The 20,383-nt window shown below is 36.1% G+C and overlaps 1 protein-coding gene across 1 annotated transcript in view; it reads right to left on the bottom strand.

Annotated features, from left to right (window-relative positions):
• The window catches only part of LOC113040761 (astrotactin-1-like), a 100,480-nt gene that overhangs the window by 3,689 nt on the left and 76,408 nt on the right, over nucleotides 1-20,383 (bottom strand). Inside the window, exons 6-11 of the mRNA XM_026199019.1 lie at nucleotides 19,361-19,629; nucleotides 18,639-18,772; nucleotides 18,362-18,513; nucleotides 5,087-5,219; nucleotides 2,001-2,101; nucleotides 1,722-1,905 (exon numbers count right to left, since the gene is read on the bottom strand). Of these exons, the coding sequence (XP_026054804.1) occupies nucleotides 1,722-1,905; nucleotides 2,001-2,101; nucleotides 5,087-5,219; nucleotides 18,362-18,513; nucleotides 18,639-18,772; nucleotides 19,361-19,629 (973 nt within the window). The remainder of the gene's footprint in view (nucleotides 1-1,721; nucleotides 1,906-2,000; nucleotides 2,102-5,086; nucleotides 5,220-18,361; nucleotides 18,514-18,638; nucleotides 18,773-19,360; nucleotides 19,630-20,383) is intronic.

The raw sequence follows: 20,383 nt of genomic DNA on the forward strand, positions 1-20,383 counted from the left end.
CATGAAAGCCAATATATACTGATATTGAATACATCATGAAATGTTGCAACCAATAAATTAAAGCAAAATGAAAAGGGAATACAAATAAATAATGAAACATTTATTTATGTAAAATTAAAAGAAATCATTTACATTTCATTGTACTTTTCTTGATTTGTTCCATTATTCTTTTATTGACCGAGTGAATAATATATTTGCTATATAAATGTTGCTTATTAATATTAATATTAATTTCTTCAGGATATAAAGCATAAAGGATGAAGATACTACACACTCTCAAATAGATAGACAGACAGACTTTTAAATAAATAAATGTACGAAAGCTTTCACTGATGTGATACCCTTGCAAAACATTAGATATTACATTAGATACTAAAATGTACCTTAAGGTACTGATACCCTTTAAGAGTAAATAACTAAAACATGCTAACTAGCCAAACCTTGACTCCTTAGGTATGACTGAGAGATCCATGAAATGTTTTGAAAGTACCTACTGTTAAAGTCTCTCATCAGTCACACTGGGTGGGAAAGTGTTTGATACAAGTGTGTTTTGATGCAGTAACTCAGAAGTAAGAAAGGTAAATCTTGGAACATGGAGACAATTAAATACAACCTTTGAATCTGAACCGAGGCATCAGGTACGGTTGTCCAAATGGCCATAATTAAACTCACCTGCGTCTTTTTTTGCATCAGAGAGGAAGTGTTCAAACTTTAGATCGAACACATGGCTGTGTTTAGAAAGCTTTTCAGTGCAATTCATAAATCCAGACCTTATTTGTCTTTAGTTTGTTTTGGAGGGTGTATAAAGATCACCACCCTGTTTTGTGCTTTAGTGATCCCTTTAAATGTACTGTAATCAGTTGCTTGTGTTCAATTTAAACCTAATTAGCACAAAAACCCTAATCACAAGTCTGACTTTAGGATCAGTAATAAAATAATCTGACTTTACTATGAAGTTTAGTGGGCAATGAAAGAAAAGAAGAAAAAAAAAAAGAAAAATCCTTCCAAAATCTTGCAAAACAAGATATCGGATTTAATTGCAATCAATAAAAATTAATATGCCCCCATAAAATTCCCACATGCATTCCAAGGCAGCATCCCATAAAGTATTCTGCCAAACTCAATGAAAAAAAAAAAAAAAAAATAACATTTTAAAAATAAACCCAAGATTGCATCCAAAATGGGTGAATTGTGCATCATAAATATTCTTAATTGAAATGACCAGTCGCCTTAACCTGACTGCATATACATTTATACAGATCCATTCAGAATTATTAAACAAAGCAAAACACAGATTAAAAAAAGCTAATAAAAACATTCAGAATTTTTCAAATGTGGTGATCTGAAGGCATCCATTAAAATTTCACTGGTGAGATACTGTTTTGCTTTATTCAGTCCATATAGACTAGTCCTGACTTCATCTTAAAAACAATTAATAGAGATAAATTAAATAAATGTTTTTCTCACCAGTCGTTGTACAAGTTATGTTTACAGTTAAGAGGCAGAGAAAACAGTCTAGAACAGTGGCAGCGAGCTTAACGCTGTTGTTGAATGTGAAAGAAAATAATCCCTGCTTTCCTCACTCACTAATTTGGGACACTCTACAGAATATCTGCAAATATAGAAAGTTCCAATCTGGTCACTTATAAAGTCCCATTATAGTTTTATAAGGCATCTAGATTTTTTGTAATAAAGCTTCATCAGAAAATCATCTTACAAACCTGGGCCCCAGTTCATCTTCACAGCGCCAAGTAAACTCTCCAAAGCTCTCGTATCGCTGGTTGTAGTGGTAAAGAACTCGGTGGAGGGTTGGTGAGCCGAGGTCCATGAGCGTATTGTAGGCTGTCTGCTGTTCCTTCCCGCTGGTGTAGCCATTGAACAGATTATAAATCTTGTCTGCTATTTCTGAGGGGACATCCAACCAAATCTGATTACTTAATCTTATGAATATTTTCCAAAACTAAGAAGCTTATTATAGAAAAATGCGAGCAATTCTCTACCTTGAGCCTTGACATCATCCACGGCGGGACAGGGAGTTTTGATCGTCACCTCACTCGGACTGGACCGCCGACCTGTGTTGTCTACCGCCCACAGCCGAAACCTGCCGTTTCACATTCAGACATTTGTCACTTTTTTGATTCTCATTTACGAAATACAGTATTTTGTACAGTAATATGATTGGGATTTGTTGAAAGTCAAATTTGAACCACATCTCCAATATAAGCACCACAACACAAAATGTTTAGAGGCTAAATATTATATTCAAAATTAGAATGAAAATTATCATCATTATTTAGTACTTTTATTAATTAGTAAAAGAACTAAATAATGATGTGTTATTTTTAGGATTCTTATTCTTATTTAATAATACTTTATCATTTAAATATATTTTAAGATGCATGTGTTAAAATTTTAATAATATTTGTTAGAATGATTATTTGTAGAAGTGGTAGTATTTAAAAATTCATATAATAATAATAATAATAATAATAATAATAATAATAATAATAATAATAATACCTCCATTAAAATCTAAATTCATAACTGCATCACTCCCATTACATTAGCATGAGTTTAGCTTCGGCTCATGGCTTTGATTTGAAGATCCCTTTAGTGCAGACAAGTGAACTTGAACAAGCAGCTGTGGCAGTGTAACCACTCACTTCCAAGGCATCACTGCAATTACTCTATCACTGATGATATATGCCCCGGGTTCTAAAGATCATGTTGAATGATATCCCCATCTAGTGGAAGATATTATAAACAGCTACCACCCGCAGTATGGCAGCAGTGAGATCCTTCAAAGTGGCAAGTTGAGAGTGCGTGTGATGTGGAGAAATCTGATGCAATCTTGTATGTGTGATTTATGAATGAAGAGGTATTCATGCAGTCTAATCTGGTTCACTATCCTTGTGGGGACTCCCTATAGGCATAATGTTTTTTTAAACTGTAGAAGCGCCCTACACCAAAACCTACCTCTCACACAAAACTTTGTGCATTTTACAATCTCAGAAAAACTCATTATGTATGACTTATACGCTTCTGTATAGGAATACTCAATTTAAGCCCCCATGAATTCAGGTTTAAGTCCCCAACAACATATACACAAACACACACATACACACGCAGCCACGAACGCACAAACCACAATTAAACAATGTTTAGATTCCATGCACCTGTTTTGCTGACAATGAAAATAAAGTGTAAAATGGTGCTAAACAGAATCATTTTCACTACCAGTTGGAGACTTTTGGACCCACTGTATTTTTCTTGAAACCTAAAACTGCAATGAACCTGACAATAACACTGAACAGATCCATAAATAATATAAAGACAACCAGTGCTTCTTTGAACAATGGTCAAATATCAAAAACATTTGGAGAAAGGTTAGCGCAAGGAGGGTCCAAAACTCCCTGTGGGCTGGTGTAATCTCTTCAGTGTGTCCTGGATGTGTGTTTTAACTGCCTGCATATGTGCAGGACATGTAGCACAGGAAATCAGAAAGAAAGGTAGCCGGGTGTTTAAATTCAAACACCTACATGACTGAATACCCACATGAAAGCTGCACGAACACAGACCCATGCAAGAAATGCTGCAACTTTTATGGGCTGTTTATTATTAATAAATATTTGTATTTATGATGATAATGGCTAATTTTTAATCACAACTTACCAGTAAGAACCATGTGTAATAATATAATATAATATAATATAATATAATATAATATAATATAATATAATATAATATAATATAATATAATTATTTTTATTACTATTAACCTTATTAGACAATTTTTGGTCACAACCCTACATCGATATCATAATTTACATTTTTATTAAGCTTCCTTGGTATATTGTGGTTCCTGTTTTGCCATCTACTCTATGTCATCTACTAGTGTCAAATGTTTGCTTGAAACTTTCCTAGCTGTATACAGCTCAGTTCAACACATCAATCTTTCTATTGCTGCTTCTGCTATTACCACAAAGTGCACCCTTTGACGCACTTTCGAACCATTCCAGAGTATGAAATGTTTCCCCAGCTGTATCTGAAGCATGTAAAACTCGCCCAAATTGAGTCTGTCTTACTGGGCTCGCAGACCATGTTCTTCCCTGTGGCATAAAAATGAATGTTCCTGAGAAAAGGATGTAGTCACGAAACAACTATCCAAGAGAGTCTAAATAAACAGAGGCCCCCAATGCAATTACCACATCCAATAAAAGACGTTGGGCCGATGTCACCAGCTTTAATTCAAAAGTGATGATTGGACCAATTATACTTTCCTAGAAGGTTCCTTCTTACCTAGTGAAAAGCACATTCAAAATCAACTACTGATATTTGAAAATTGGTATAGGAAATAATCCAGACATATTTTACACAAATCATTATCAGATTTCCACAGCCTTGCGTGGATGTAATTGCTTAGACTCACGCAGATATTAAAATCCCTCATCTGACTGAAGACATGCAACTCAGTGTCAGTTCAAAGTCCAAGTGAATCATCCAGCCAAAACTGGGCCCTTTATGTTTTGTTTCTTACTGAACTCTCAATGAATGTGCCACATGATGAGGAAAAGGCAAAGGAAACAGGTGTTCCATGCTGACACAACCTGGCGCAAAAACACAGTGAACATGAGTGACTAACTCTAGATATATATAATTAATAATTTTTAATGCTATCAATCAATTTAAAAAATAAATAATTGGCGCTAAGTCAAATTTGTAGTGCGCATCTGAACAGTCTCCCATTTGATGTGGTCGTGAAGATGTTCTGTGTTTAAATAAACTCAATTCTTGTCAAGAAAAAATAGAGAAGCAACAGTTGTGAGTTAGTTGTGGATTATTATTATTATTCCAACATGCATGAAAATTTTATATCAAAATAGAATTATGATAAGAGAGGTGATTTTAAGAGGAGTGGGTGCTAATGCATATACTAAAAAATAAAAAAAACAAAAAATGAGAAAATCAAATGAAATTACACATTTAAAATCATTCAAATGATTAATTCACTGATTTATTTCAAAATGCAAATGCTGCTATTTTGAGGGGAAAAAAAATATAATATATATAAACAGAAGAAACTCACATGTATGTGGTGTCTGGCTCCAAGCAGCGTATTATCAAGGAGATAGTTGAGAGGGGATCAGGGATGTCCCCGAGCATCACACATGGAGATTTGGCCCCTGACATGATGTCATCCACAAAACTCAACATGGTCTCTGTGAAGAGGAGAAGACTTTGTTTAGCACACTCACATACATATACTCAAGTTAACAGGACCTAACTAGCCATTTTGATCCCATGTTTTTATGCCACCAAACCATTTAAAACAAACGGTTTCATTGTTTAGTTTTAAATCTCTGTAATCATGTATGATTAATGATGTTTCATTAGGAGACAACCATGCATGCACAGGGAAAACAAACACCAGCAAACCAGCCTTGTCTTCTCAGGACAGCCTCTGCAATTGGAACATAGGACGCTGTTTTGCAGGAGGATTTCCCTTATCCTGAAAACCCTGTCTGATTCTAACCCAATGCTATAAGTTTTCCATACTTCCTCTGTTCAGTGGAACAGGCTAGAATCTTCCAGGGATGGAGACACTCTGTTTTAAATATTTCGACCGGAGAAGATGTCAGTGGTTTGATTTAATATTAAATTAAATTCAATGTCCGCTGATTGGCTTCATCACTCTGTCTCCTCTCCACCAGTAAGCTGGTGTGTGTGGTGGGCGTTCAGGCGCAATATGGCTGCCGTCGCATCATCCAGGTGGATGCTGCACACTGCTGGTGGATGAGGAGATACCCCCTGACTATGTAAAGTGCTTTGAGTGCCTAGAAAAGCGCTATATAAAAGTATAAAAATTGATTTCACACGAGACTGTGATCAAGGAATGAGTGTCAGCAATCTAAAACTCAAATAAAGAGCTATACAGAAGTTACCTGTGGAGCTAATGTGATTTGACTTTCTTATTAAGAAGTGGACGAGAAGACTGTTTGCGCAGCTGGCCTGCAAGCGTCACAGCACATGAGCACGGGGGCCTTGAGTGCCTTTCATAGCAAAGAGATACCAGTCCCGTCCGTGGATGTTGAACCTTTTAAAAGTGGTGTTCACCCTGCTTGTCTTCCTGGAGGCCTCCTCTTCAAAAATAACAGGGTTATGAGAACATGATGCCAGGATAAATGCAGAGGGGATACGATAAATGCAGAGGGGATGCAGAGTGTATATTATGTGCATTCTGTCACCAGAAACAGTGATTGTGGGGTAAAGAGTTGAGGAACATGTGCTCTGACGTAAATGAAAAGTGACACTGTGTGGGACTGAAGCAGTTCAGGGCATATTTATTCAATCAAAAAAAAAGGTTGCAAAAAGGCAATAAAACCTTAATGTGTGTGGAAAATTGCAAAAGTGTGTTTTTATGAGTTATAAATTGTGTGCTATTTATGAACTGGGGAACACGTGATGTCTTAAAACTGCTAATGGCGGACTTCTCCTCTGGGAACACTGAATGGGAACAGTGGTTTAGGAAGCACCTTAACTACTCATTATTTTTAACCATGTTAAAGAAAATAATTACATTAATATGGAAGCCTGTTTCTGCCACAGGATAAAGTAATTGACAAAAAGCTGACAATTTAGACTTTTTTTTCTCACAATTTTAAGTTTACATCTCGCAAATCTAAGGTTATATCTTAATCTGTTTTAATCATCAAATAAACAATACAAAATTTATTTGTGACTGTTCTTCTCAGAATTGCAAGCTACAGGAACATCTTGCAATTCTGCCTTTATTTTTTGGGGAATTCTCACTTTATATCTTGTATTTCTAACTATTTCTCGCAATTCTGACTTTATGCAATTCTAAGAAAGTCTGAACTGTGAGATAAAAATTCACATTAACCCCTTTTAATACATTAAATTAATTAGTTAATAAATACATAGATAGTTTAAATTAATAAATTGTTAACATTTTAGTATAGGGACCAATTCTTACTTTTAACTAGTTGCTTATTAGCATGCATTCTGCTGGCATATTGGCTGCTTCTTAGTACCTATAAAGCATATATTCTGCATGACCATATTCTACATTCACTACCCAACACCTAAACTGGATGGATGGATGTCGCTGTAGTTCTCAGAAACCAACATAGATGGGGGAAATTTTGGACTTGAAATGTATGACTTGACTTTTTTAATGAAAGATGATAAAGACAATTTATTTGGAAAGGAAGGTAAATCATACATAAAGAGAATAGGATTATGGTGACCAATATTGCCAGTGTAATTAAAGTTTCCTTACATTTTTACTTAAGCTTAACACTTGTCTTTTTCTTTCTTTTGACTCATGCTCAGTCTCTCCTTTTTAAGTATCATCATGCATTTGCATGGAAACTTCCCTATACACCAACAGGTCTGCAGGAAAAAAGGTTTCCAAATAAAATGTCCACATAACTAAAGCCATCAGTATCAACTGTGCGCAGTGTTTCCATAAGGTAGTGCAACAAATGTGTTCCATGACACTTTAACTCTCTTTGACAAATATATATATATATACATACCTATCAAGATATCCCCACAAGCTTTATCTGACAATCTTTACTAGTACAGGTGTCTGGCAAATGCGGCGGAACTTATATTCTTTCATCATGTTCCATTCTCATGCCTCAATCCCATTTTTTAACGGGAAAGACCTGGGCTGACATGACCACACTACGATGCCTGGCTGCCCTCTTTTAAACTTTCATGGGCTTTGACCAAAAACCATCTCTGATTCTCATTATTTTGTTAAAACATCAAGGCCCAGCCAGGTAAAGGGAATCCAAGAGAATTTGCAAGACATTTTGGAGGAGATTCACCCATAATGTTGAAGAAAGGATACGTATAAGTTCAAAAGTTCAAAACTGCTATATATGCAACATTTAATAAAAGAAAAAATAAAACAAACAAACAAAACAACAACAACAAAAACAATTATTTGCTAAAGGGTAGGGTCCGCCAAGTGAATCAAAATGTGAAAATGCAGAACATGACTGTCCACAGCAGACTCAGACTGGAAAGCACTGAAGATGACACCTGGCTTGATGAATTATTTTGCAGAAGGACACTTTCCAAATGCATAAAGTCAGATAATGATAAATAAGCTAATTAGTTCAAACATGTGAAAGCATTTTGACTTGGTCTTGTGCTGCCTGCTTCTTTGTATACATAAAATAATATATTTTGTGGTTGAACATTTATTTGGGAATACCCTATCCTAGTATGACCTCATTCAAGGACTGAACATCATGCCAATTAATATCCCTCTGATTTATCCGGAATTAAAGAAAAAATAAACGGCATAGTTACATTTACGGGAAAACACTCAGCTAAAGCATTTATTGTTTTAAACAGATGTTGGTAGTGAAAGAAAAAAATCATAAAAAATCTGGCATCTTATTTGTAAAAACCAGCCAACCAACCGGACGACTAAAAGATGTTGTCGTACAGAGAGTGCATAACATTTTGAGCAGTTCAAAGCAAGACCCTTCTCTCAACATCTGAGTCAAAGACAACATTCCTCAAACAACTCCTACGTTCAGCCTGAGAAACATCAATACCTTGATGTAAGTATCAGATTTGTCCATTACTGAAACAAGATGAATCAACTGTGGATAAAACGAGAACATAAACCTTGATTGAAATACATGTGTCTATGGTAAACATCGAGCCATCGTGTACCAAAATATTTATTTTGCCTATGAACTTCAGTGGATGGCTTTAAAAAACATAAATAGGCAACAGCTGTGAATTGGATTCATGTGAGCTTCTAGTGTTTTGAGCCTAAAGCTTTTCCACAATGTTTGCCATATGTCTCCTCTAAACTGATTTGTTGCTACTTAGACACGTAGACATTACTGTCTCTCCCCTGTGGAGAACCAAGAAGCTGAATGTGTGTAACTGAAACTAAACTGTAGCAGAGGACAGAGAGCAAGCTTAGAAAAAGAGGAAGAGAGGAAGAAGGAAGAAAATGAAGGAATTTTCAGAGATGTAGCCTGCAGTATAATGACAATTAGCAACTGAAACTGATTTAGGAAGTCGTTTGTTGCCATGACTTTTTGATCATATTATTTTATTGATCATATTATTGTACTGCAACATGTCTGTGCTGCAGGCACGTGCACAGGTAGGGCTCAACCTGTGCAGAGCACATGCCCTTTTTGCCCTTACACTCCGAAGTGCCCTTTTTTTGGTGGTGTTTTTTTTTTTTTTTTAATCAATGCTATTGGTCACCCTTTACGTCTGTCTGTCTGTTTTACCAAATGAAAGTTCTTAAAACGAGCTTGTGTAAATCTTATTCGATCATCAAGCGGTCAATAAGCTGATAACTCCGCCCCCTCTCATTGAATCAACTGAAGTTCCACAGCAGCCGCACAGTAGACAACAGCTGAGCTGAACAAAGTTTTGCGAAGGGTAAATAAATATCTTGTTGTTTGAATAAGTACTACTAAACACTGTCTATAAAGGCTCATATTTTATTTATTTGATGTCTGACTGACTCACTGACTGAGACATGTGGGACGTCGCCTGAGAGAGGGGGCTAGCATTTGCCATCTAGTCATAGCCAATATATAGCCAATACTTAAATAGCCTGTGCAGATAGTAGCATTTCATCTTTTATAAAATGCTAATTTGGCCAAATGCATTTTACCACAGAAAAAACTGAGCGCTCCGTCTATATAGCTAAAAAAAACTAGTTTGTAACCTAGATGAAAATGTAATGTGATGCCCGCAGCGGCAGGCGCCATCGCCGTTTTAATGACGGACAGAAAAAAAATCACATTTGCACACATTCGCTGGTCAAAAACGATATATTGATAAGTAATACAACAACATATAATTTGTTTTTACCATCGGAAAATCATAACAGGTGCGCCCCCGCGCTGTTTCGTACTGGAACTTACACAAAGCGACGAGTGATCCTCGTCACCTAGATAACATATTTCTAAGAAATTTCTTCTTTGATTTATGATTGCTGATACACTTAATTTATTAACATTTAGGCTAATCATGTTATGGTATACTCTCTGTATACTCTCTTTATAAAATGTTGTAAAACATGGTTTTACTACAGTAATGTAGTAGTAACTAAAAAAAAAAAAAATTCAGAAGATCACTGAAATCTTTATATTTTATCATACAGAATGTAATTCATGATTCATTCCAAGGGTTCATTTATTTGATCCAAAATACAGCAAAATCAGTAATATTGTGTAATATTTTTACAATTTTAAATAACTGTTTTCTATTTGAATATTTTAAAATGTAATTTATTTTTGTGATCAAAGCTGAATTTTCAGCATCATTACTCCAGTTCAGTACTCTTCAGTGTCACGTGATCCTTCAGAAATGCTTTTCACTGCAACTGTACTTTTCACACTATTTTTATTTATTTTTTCATTGCTGGCTTATTTTATGGAAACTGTAGTGAATAAGAGACCTTCGAGAGACCAACATCCCTGGTCCACCACAGTATCAAATTTTTGCCAGATACATGGCTCACAGAAGGTTGCTGTTGTATTTGGTTTAAAGAAGCCCTTAAAACCCTTTTTATCTATATTATCTAATATTATTATTATGGTTGTTATTAATCGTGAATAAATCTAAAGCTTTTGAGACTAGTATTTTGTGTCATTGAATTTGTCATGAAGATGTGACCATTTCTTCCTTTTATGCAGGCTTACTAAATAATCTTGATATAAAAAAGGGGGGGGGGGGGGGGGTGCCCTTTTTCAGTTTCATCACATGCCCCTCAAAAGGTCTGTGCACGGCCCTGCTGTGCTGTACCCAAATCAAAAATTTCTGACCATTTCTACAGCCATTGCAATTATACAAGATCGATTGCGTCTATTTACCTCAGCAGCAACCGATCTCGCATTTAGAGTGCTTATTTTAATCTTTAACGTTAGCTCTTTCCTATTCTTGGAACAAGGTAGCTTATATTTAACATAAAACTTTTATTAACAGAACGTATACGACATACCCATGTTGTAACAAATAAATGAAAGGTTTTTTAATATTCCCCTTACTTCAAACGAATGCTTAGTTTGTTGCTCAATATTGTTATTAATAATAACAATAAAACTGTCCGAAGACAAATGTAAACTTTGAACGTTTATTTACAAAATGAATAAGGAAAATATGTTTACCCGTATACATAAATAAATAAACAGTCTTTGGATTTCCCCTTTCTTCAAAATGATCGTAGTTTTTGGTTTATTATGTGCCTTTTAATTAAAAAACATCAGCCACAAAATAGTACAATATCAAATTTTCATAGGCTGTATAGTAAACATCTAACTTTTATTAACAAAATAAATAAGACGGATAGGCTATAGCCTACTTGCGTAATCCAAATAAATAAGGTATTTCCCCTCTTTTAAAACAAATGCTCAGTTTGCAGTTTATATATATATATATAGAATAAAGAATAAAAGGAAGGAAAGAAGGAAGGGAGACAAAAAGGAAAATAAAAGGTTTATATAAAAGTATTGGTGAAGTGATAAAAAAGGAAGGGAGGAAGTGAAGGAAAAAAAGGAAATAAATAAAGAAAGAAAGAATAAGAAAAAGAAAAAGAGAGGAAGTAAATTTCTGCCCTTTGCAACACATATAGAGGGGACTTTGTTTCTACCAACTCACTATTTACCAGTAAATATATAATTACAAAAACTCCAACATCTAAAAAGAAAGCAAGAAAAGAATAAAAAGCTTATAAAATTAGACTTGGGCAACAGCCTGAGCCTTGCTACACATATAGAGGATCTTTTGTTACTGTTGAACAGGTAAACATTTCTATTAAACAACTCAAAATCCATCACAGGAGCAACTCAGTATCCAAAGAGCTGGACGTTTTACCACTTCCACTAAACAGAAACGCTCTTGTACCAAACACACGTGGCAGCCCGGCAAAACACTCCTCAAACAACATCTGGCCTTCGTTGTCTACTTTGATGAACAGAAAGAGAGCGATGGATAACAATGGTTTGTAATGCATCAATTCTTGGCATTTCCTTCACAAAAATGATTAACAGACTCAATCTCCCACATGGAACATATTGTCTTCTTCGACAAAAAGAGGATATAAAAGGTTAATTGTTGCAGAGGAAAGGTGGGTGTAAGCACAAAGCAGAGTTTACTTGGATGGGAGTGAAAATGAAAACCCTTTAATTTGCTTTCATTTTCATGCAAAGAGCTTTTGATATCGATGTTGCACTTGCCATGTACGTCATAGCGCCGCTAAGAGCTTAGCTGCCGCTCAGCTTCGATTAAATTGTAGTTCATGCTCTTTCCTACATTATGATATACTCCCACACTTGACAGCAACCAACAGGTGATAACACTTAGCTTTCATGGGTTGTAAAGGTAAGAAAAAAGCCTGGAAGACTGTATATCTACTGAACGTGACTTAAGGCCGACCACACCAAAGAAAGCCCTAAAAACAATTTTAGTTGGCATAGAATGAGAGAATACTCAGAACACATTTGAAAACATGAGTTGGTCCAAAAGCAGATACAGCAATCAGTCCTATTTAACAGATAATAAAACATATATCAATCATAACTACTATTAATAAAAACCTCTGAAGTATTCACAAAATCACAACACACAATCAAAGACCAAATGTTCAAAACTGTAGGGGAACCAAATGTAAGTTTGATTCTGATATTGAAAAATGAAACTATCACAAACATCAATCTGAATAATAATAATAATAATAATAATAATAATAATAAATCTTATTTGAATACTATTTTATATGACTAAATGTTGCTATTGACCAATCAGAGTCAAATATTCCAAAAAAGTTATACTATGACCCCAATTCCATTTGACATTTTGTAAAATGCTATAAAATCAATAATCTGTGATTGTGGTAATAATGATCTCTAAACTTTTCACTGACCAAATTAAATGTATTTGTTAAATATAAACAATTTTTGATTTTGATGGCTCCAACACACACACACACACACACACACACACACACAAACAAAGTTGGGACAAAGGAAAAATAAATGTAAACATTTTAAAGATTATCCAAATTATACTGTTCTGAAATGAGCAGGTGAATTGGTCATAGGTGAGGGTATCATGTTTGGGTATAAAAGGAGCATCTCAGCAAGCAAAGCTGGATCATTGCTCATCACTTTGTGCCAAATTACATGAAATAAATAAACACACACACACACACACACACACATATATATATACTGAGATTCAACTGGTTTCAACGCTGATAATAGTAAAACATATTGAGCACCAAATCATCAGTTTTAATGATTTTCTGACAATGAAGACTGGAGTAATGGAATAAACATTCTCAGACACACACATACATTACATGTGCAAATGTAAAAGCACCCACCCAAATGAAAACAACTTAAATGCTTGTCCAAAAGTATGTGCACGCACAGACACACGGATTTGTGGGAGTGAATCAGTGCCAGCTTCAGCAGTGCACCTGCTCAGGCTCCAGAACCTGACCCCACTCACAGACATAGAATGAGATCATCCTCCAGGAGCAGTGCTACAGAAACATTCCTCAGGAGTGAAACTGTGTCTTCCACCTATTCTGGAAAAAACATTGCCTTTATTTATTTTTGTCAGAAGCCCTTGTTTTGCCTCCTGCTATCGTCCCTCTTTACTAGGGGAAGTGGGGCACCCGGTTCTTTATGCCACCCGTGGGAGGCAGCCTGTCTGTTTATGGGTAGGATGTTATGTCCCTATGACCCTTGAGCGAACCCAGCTGTTATTGTGCGATCAAAGTTCTGACATCAGTCTGGCGAGGGAAGCCATTTGTTTTCACAGCGTGTCGGGTCAGGGAGAGATGACTAAAGACAGACTTCCCATTTACACGGTTCCCACACCATGAGAGAGAAAAGCAAATGCAATGATGTCATGTTGTGTGCCTGATTCCAATTAAGTGCTTTATTAGCATGTAAAGCTGGCAAGACTCACGGTGTGTGCTATTATTATTATCAATGGGCTGACTCTCACTCACACACAAATTTTTTTTAAACTCCTTACATGTCCAGTAAACACTTTAAAATCCAAATCAAGTCCAACTTTAAAGGAATAGTTCATCCACAATGAAAATTCAGTTATTATTTATTCAACCTCAGAAAAAAAGTAAAATCAGCCACAAGGTAAGATGGGATCTTGTTTCTAGGCAACCATACACAATATAAAGCAATCAACATCATTTTCAGGAAGAGAAAATAATTTCATTGTATAGGTGGTGAAAGAAATCATTTAATTTATGTGCAAAATTAGATCTTTCTCTTTCCAAGTGAAGTCCCTGCATTTCCATAGTTACAATGATTTACAGAAAACTGACATAGGAGTATTTTTAGACACTTTCCGGTTTAGTTTTTGCCCTGTACTAAACAAATAAACAGTTGGAAATAAAAAAGAAATCAATAAAAAAGCATCATAAGAAAAAGCCATAGCGAACTGACTCCGGAGAAGACATGCCTACATGTTTCAAAATTGTGTTCAGCAGGAAAACAACATTTTGTTTTCAAATTTTGTCATTATAAGCCGTAATCTATACCTTCTGCTAACTGTCATACTCGCGTTTACAAGAGAGTGGCGTTGATAGCAGATGATGTAGGATGTAGACCTACGTAAGCTCCGGCAAATATATGCTAGTTTCGCGAGAACCAAGTTTTGCTTATCTCCCCTTGGCTTATGTCGAAATCCTCAGACAACTTTATTTAAAAATCCTTATTTTGTACTTCTAATTTATGACTGGTGTGTTGTGCATTCGTCACTAGAGCTTATGCTACGCCTACAACCTACGTTATCCACTGGAACCCCACTCTTTCATGTACACGAGTACAACAGTTAGCAGAAGCTAAAAATTACAAGCCGTGCAGAGCACTTTTTATGATGGATGGACTTCGATTATTGCACTTCTATTCTTTTATTAAATATAACTATAAAAAGAACAGGGGATTGCAATGACTTGCAAAGTGGGTAGCAAGTTACATGTTTTATTATTATTATTATTATTATTATTATTATTGCAGCAAATGAAGGTCACAACTTAAAATCAGATAAGCTAATCAGTTTTCTGACAGCCTGTGGAGTACATTCAGAACCTTTAAGAAAATGCTCAAACGTTGCTTGTTCTGGTCACCTTTTTAATGTGAGGCTTGTAAAGAATGTTACTTCCATTGCTAAAGAGGAAAAAAACAGAAACAACCATACGTATCTGGCTTGGAGTAAGACCTCTATGATCATCTCCTCATCAATCTCATTTTCACAATTCCACATTTGGACTTGATATAACATGATGTTCTTTTTTGCTTTAACAGTCACAACGTGTCTGAAGTCTAACTTGGACAAGACAACATAAGAGGTGGAGGTGGACAGGCAATGGGCATGCTTTTAAAGTGATAGAAGGGAATGGATGAAGATAGAGGAAAATATAACAGGGAAGCCAAAGGCTGTCATGGTGCAAACAGAGTTTGAGACTCTGCACTATATTTGGTAAAAGTACCCCTAAAGTTGGAGGACATGTGTTCTGCATCAGTGTCTTTTATAGAGCTAATGATACAAGTGTAAGCCTGAAATCATTTACATATAAACATAGGCATAGCAACTATTAAAATGGGGGATATGGTCATTATATTTCAGGAGTTTAATTTTGCTTGGCCGTAGTTCCAGAGTATAGCCTGGCAAATAAAACGACTTCAATAACAGAAGCATTGTCCAAAAGATTGCACTGTCAAAGCACAAGGAGGTGAGTGTTTGATTCTCTCGCTCTCTTTCACTTTTTCTCTCTCTCAATCTCTAATATACATGTATAATACAGTATGTAAGATTCAAGATGGTATGATGTTTCAATAGACTTTTTTAAAAATATTATTTTTAATCGTTCTTTTTCTCAGTATTTCATGATGAACCGAATGTAAAAAACAAAAAACAAAAAAAAAAAAAAACTTTTGTAACTGTAAATGTAATACTGAGATTGTTTTATCAATTTAATTTATAGAATTAATTTACTTCATTCAAAGAAGAAATCTTACTACCACAATCTTAATCTATACAAACTCTATACAAAATTGCCTTAGTAAGTTAGTTAGTTTATTTAAATAAATGTAAAGAAGAAGACGTTTCTAGCAAAAGTTTCTGATGTTCATCCATGGTTATTTAACATATGATAATTCTTGCTTCATCCTGATATCAATCTTATTATTACCAGAATCAACTTTTGCTCTGCCCTTCCCCAACTTCAAGGTGGTCTTTCTCATTGTATTTACAACACTTCACAGTTTAAGCTGTGAGCAGATCAATCAATCATCGGCTATATCTGACACACACACAAAACCGAGCATTTTCAGGGAGCTACAGTAAATGTGAGTCTTAAGTCCTTATGGAGCACAGCAAGTCCAGTATCAAGACCTGCCTTCTGAAGAACCATTGATCATCTCTGTGAAAAATCGATTCACATCTCTGGCGCTGGTATAGAGCACAGTAAGAACCTAAGTACGAAGACCAGGGGGACTTGAGAGGTGATGAAAAGCACAACTTTAAAGATAGAGGCCCTGGGCAGAGCGTTTAAGTGTGTCTGAGGTGGGCTCCTATTTGGCATGCCAGAAACTTTCAGGTTAGGACATATTCTTTCCACTCAACAAACTCTGGCAGAACATTAACTCAGACTTCATCCAGGATCACACCGTCTGAAAAATGAGGATAAGAATGAACATACATTCACTCTGATTGTGGTGATAGTTTTTGACTTGTATGCGTAATATTCGTAATATTCACCTCAAACGGTTTCATTCTTTCAAAATTACACAAATGCATCAATGTCTAGAATCTAAAATAGGGTAAAAGTACAACATGGAGGCTATTTCAGATCATGTTGCAGATTATTAATGATTTAGAGGCCAAATGGGATGCTTTATCCAGAACTTTTCAACACAATAAAGCAGAAAATACAGGCAATATGTCACAATTATCACAGGCCAGAACAGATGAACTATAAACTAAAAATTGTTGAGAGTAAGAGGTGGGCATTCACACTGAATTCAGACTAAAACGCTCCATCGTGGTCTCATCGGACTGCAATCTGATCCCGTGACACAAATAAGCTGTTTTATGTTTTTTGGCTTCCACAGACGATCTCTAGATGTGTGTTGTTCTTTTTAGGAAAGCGTCTTGCATGCTTTCCTCACACATGATCCAGTTGACTAGTTCACCTTCATCTGCTTTCTGCTACTGAACTGTGATGCTAAATCAGAGTGATCTTTGGCTTCGCTCGTGGTTTTGTCTTGAATGATCACCCTGTCAAGGGAGTTTCTTTGCCTTCTGATGTGGCTTCCATTCCCCCGATAACAGGACCAATGGTGTCAACCGGAACATCCAAACACTCGGGTAATTCGCTAAATTTAAGCATTTGTTTTACTTTATCTCTGGAATGGTCCTTAATCTTCATTTTAACAGCCGTTCCTCAGATTTACTGCACTTAACTGCATGGTTTTCAGCCATAAGTTGTAGTGGCTATTTTTAATTCACAGGTGGAGATAAATTTTAAGGCAACTGTATTGGGGATTTCCCTGCACAATCAAAGCCTCTGAATATCTTTAAAAAATAATTTTTATGGCATCGTTTCATTATTTTCAACATAAAATACAGCTACATTATTTCATTTTGACATTCAGTCTTAGTTGGTAATTCAATTAAAATGAATTTAGATTTCATATATTCATGTGCAGTTTTCCATTATAACAAAATAAACCTTAGCAGGATGATCAGGACCCCAGTGTGAGGCAGAGGGATCTTGTTTCAACCTGAAGGGGTTTAGGGGGAAGTCGTAGCCTAATGGTTAGAGGGTTGGACTCCCAATCGAAGGGTTGTGGGTTCTAGTCTCGGGCCGGACGGAATTGTGGGTGGGGGTAGTGCATGAACAGCTCTCTCTCCACCTTCAATACCACGACTTAGGTGCCCTTGAGCAAGGCATCGAACCCCCAACTGCTCCCCGGGCGCCGCAGCATAAATGGCTGCCCACTGCTCCGTGTGTGTGCTCACAGTGTGTGTGTGTGTGTGTGTGTTCACTGCTCTGTGTGTGTGCATTTCGGATGGGTTAAATGCAGGGCACAAATTCTGAGTATGGGTCACCATACTTGGCTGAATGTCACTTCACTTCACTTCACTTCACTTAATTTGAGATAATTACTCCACACATATTACACAGCTACTTTTCTCTTTTTGGTCTTTTAGCCTTTATTATGTTATACAGCAGAGGCAGACAGATATATGTGGGTAATCCCCCACATAAAATGTTTTGTATAAGCTAATTTCATAATTTGCCTACCTGTCTCAACTTTGGAGTGATCAGTCCGCTCTGTCACCTTCTCTTGACTGATGAGGTAATCAACAATTCTCACTCCGATTGGCGGCTCTGCGTGATTCCATTCTATAATGACCAATGAACTGCTGGGCTCGTATGAATGGGACAGCTTGAGCCTGGAGTACAGGAGTATAAAAACAACATTGATCATTTATGACTCAATGTTTGACCAAGATCAGAACTTTTTCTTTAAAACCTCACATGTTTGATGATATTCAGCTTATAAATTCCCTGAACTCACATGGGTTGAGGCAGAGGAGCGCAGGTCGGGAGTCCATCTGTGCCAAAGGCATTGGAGTCGCATCGACACCAGTCATCAATAACATCACCTTTAGCAGAGCACCACAGTACACTCATCATAGCCTCCTGCAGAGCCTGCATTAAAAGATAAAGATGAAGAGCATGTTATAATAATATTATTCTTAATTATAAAGAGCTATATTAATCACATTTATAAAACACTATTTTCACATACAGTGAGCTTTACAGAATAAGTGTGGAAATGTACTCTACCACCACTAGAGTGCAGCGTTTACCTGGAAGATGAATATTCGTATAGACCACAAATGTTTTAGAGATGAGGATTGTGATTTATTTTTAATAGAATTTAATTATATAAATATATATATATATATATATATATATATATATATATATATATATATATATATATATATATATATATATATATATATTTTTTTTTTTTTTTTATTATTATTTATTTTTTTTTTTTTTTTCTTAGCTATTTTTGATGAAAAGCACAGTATTGTGCCCCCATCACTATACTGGTGCAATAGTTCCCACTCAGACCACCTGCCAAGTTCAACTTCAGTAATACATTGTCCATCGGCAACCTTTGTTTTCCCCAGGACGTATCCCAGCCTGGCTCATCGCTGCTCAGCTTTAGTGGGTAACCTGGCAAGAGCTGCGGGCTGAGAGTATAACATTATGAGTCTCAGATACCTGGTAGGTCTCGTTGCTGTTGACCAGCTCATAGACTGGCGTGGCTTTAGTGATGTTGAGCAGCACAGGTTCTGCAGGACGTGCAGGCCCAGGGCTCATGTGGCAGAGGTGACAGGACAGAGGGCACTGGCCCTGGCTGCTGCAGTCCATGCGCACCCCCGCCGCCATGCGCTTGGCACCCGAGTCCAGCAGGCTGGCAATGTATGCTGGGTAAGTAAGCGTGCGTGGCTCTTTGTCCCGCTCCTCCGACTCATCTGATGGAGAGTTTCCTGAAAAACAAAATTCCAAATGATTTAGATTTTAAAAAAAAAATTATAGTAAGAATCATTCAGTCTTTAGAATAGGGCTGTTTACGTGATAAGATTTCAAGTATGATTAATGGTTAACAATTACGATACTACAATCAACTTATGTATGACTATTATTATAATAATATAAATAATGCATATTAATGAATGAATAATATTATTATCAATACATTAATTAATAATTAAATTTGATAAAATTAGATTGTAAAACTTCAGACACTAAACCATCATTTGAGTCTAAAATGAAACTGCATTGAGTAAAGCTTTGCCTCTATTTTATGCCCATCTCAAAAGTATATTAACTAACACTTGCCTACTCTGCAGACCTTCAAACACACAAAAGCTATCAGGAAGCTCAACAGCCAATTAGGGAATACCCTTTCACTTCAGCACACTTTAATAAAACACACACACAGAGATTTTATGAGCCAACAGTGTGAACAAAAAATGCAGTGTGAGAACCCATTATTCCTTCAGCATTTCACAATATCAGATAGGCCACGGTTAGCCCAAAATTTTGCATAAGAGACACATGAGGAAATGAAAACGCAGTACCCATAGTGCACTTAATAAAGCAACAAAAGCACTGTGCACAATGCTTACATATCAATCAGTCCTACCAAACCAAGTTCTCAGTGAGATCCAATTGCAAATTTGACTTATATAATTTAAGATTTAATTTATTTGTGGAGAATCAGAGCAGGTCTTTCTTTCT

This window comes from Carassius auratus, chromosome 2 (genome assembly GCF_003368295.1).
Source record: "Carassius auratus strain Wakin chromosome 2, ASM336829v1, whole genome shotgun sequence".
In the NCBI taxonomy this organism is placed as follows: Eukaryota; Metazoa; Chordata; class Actinopteri; order Cypriniformes; family Cyprinidae; genus Carassius; species Carassius auratus.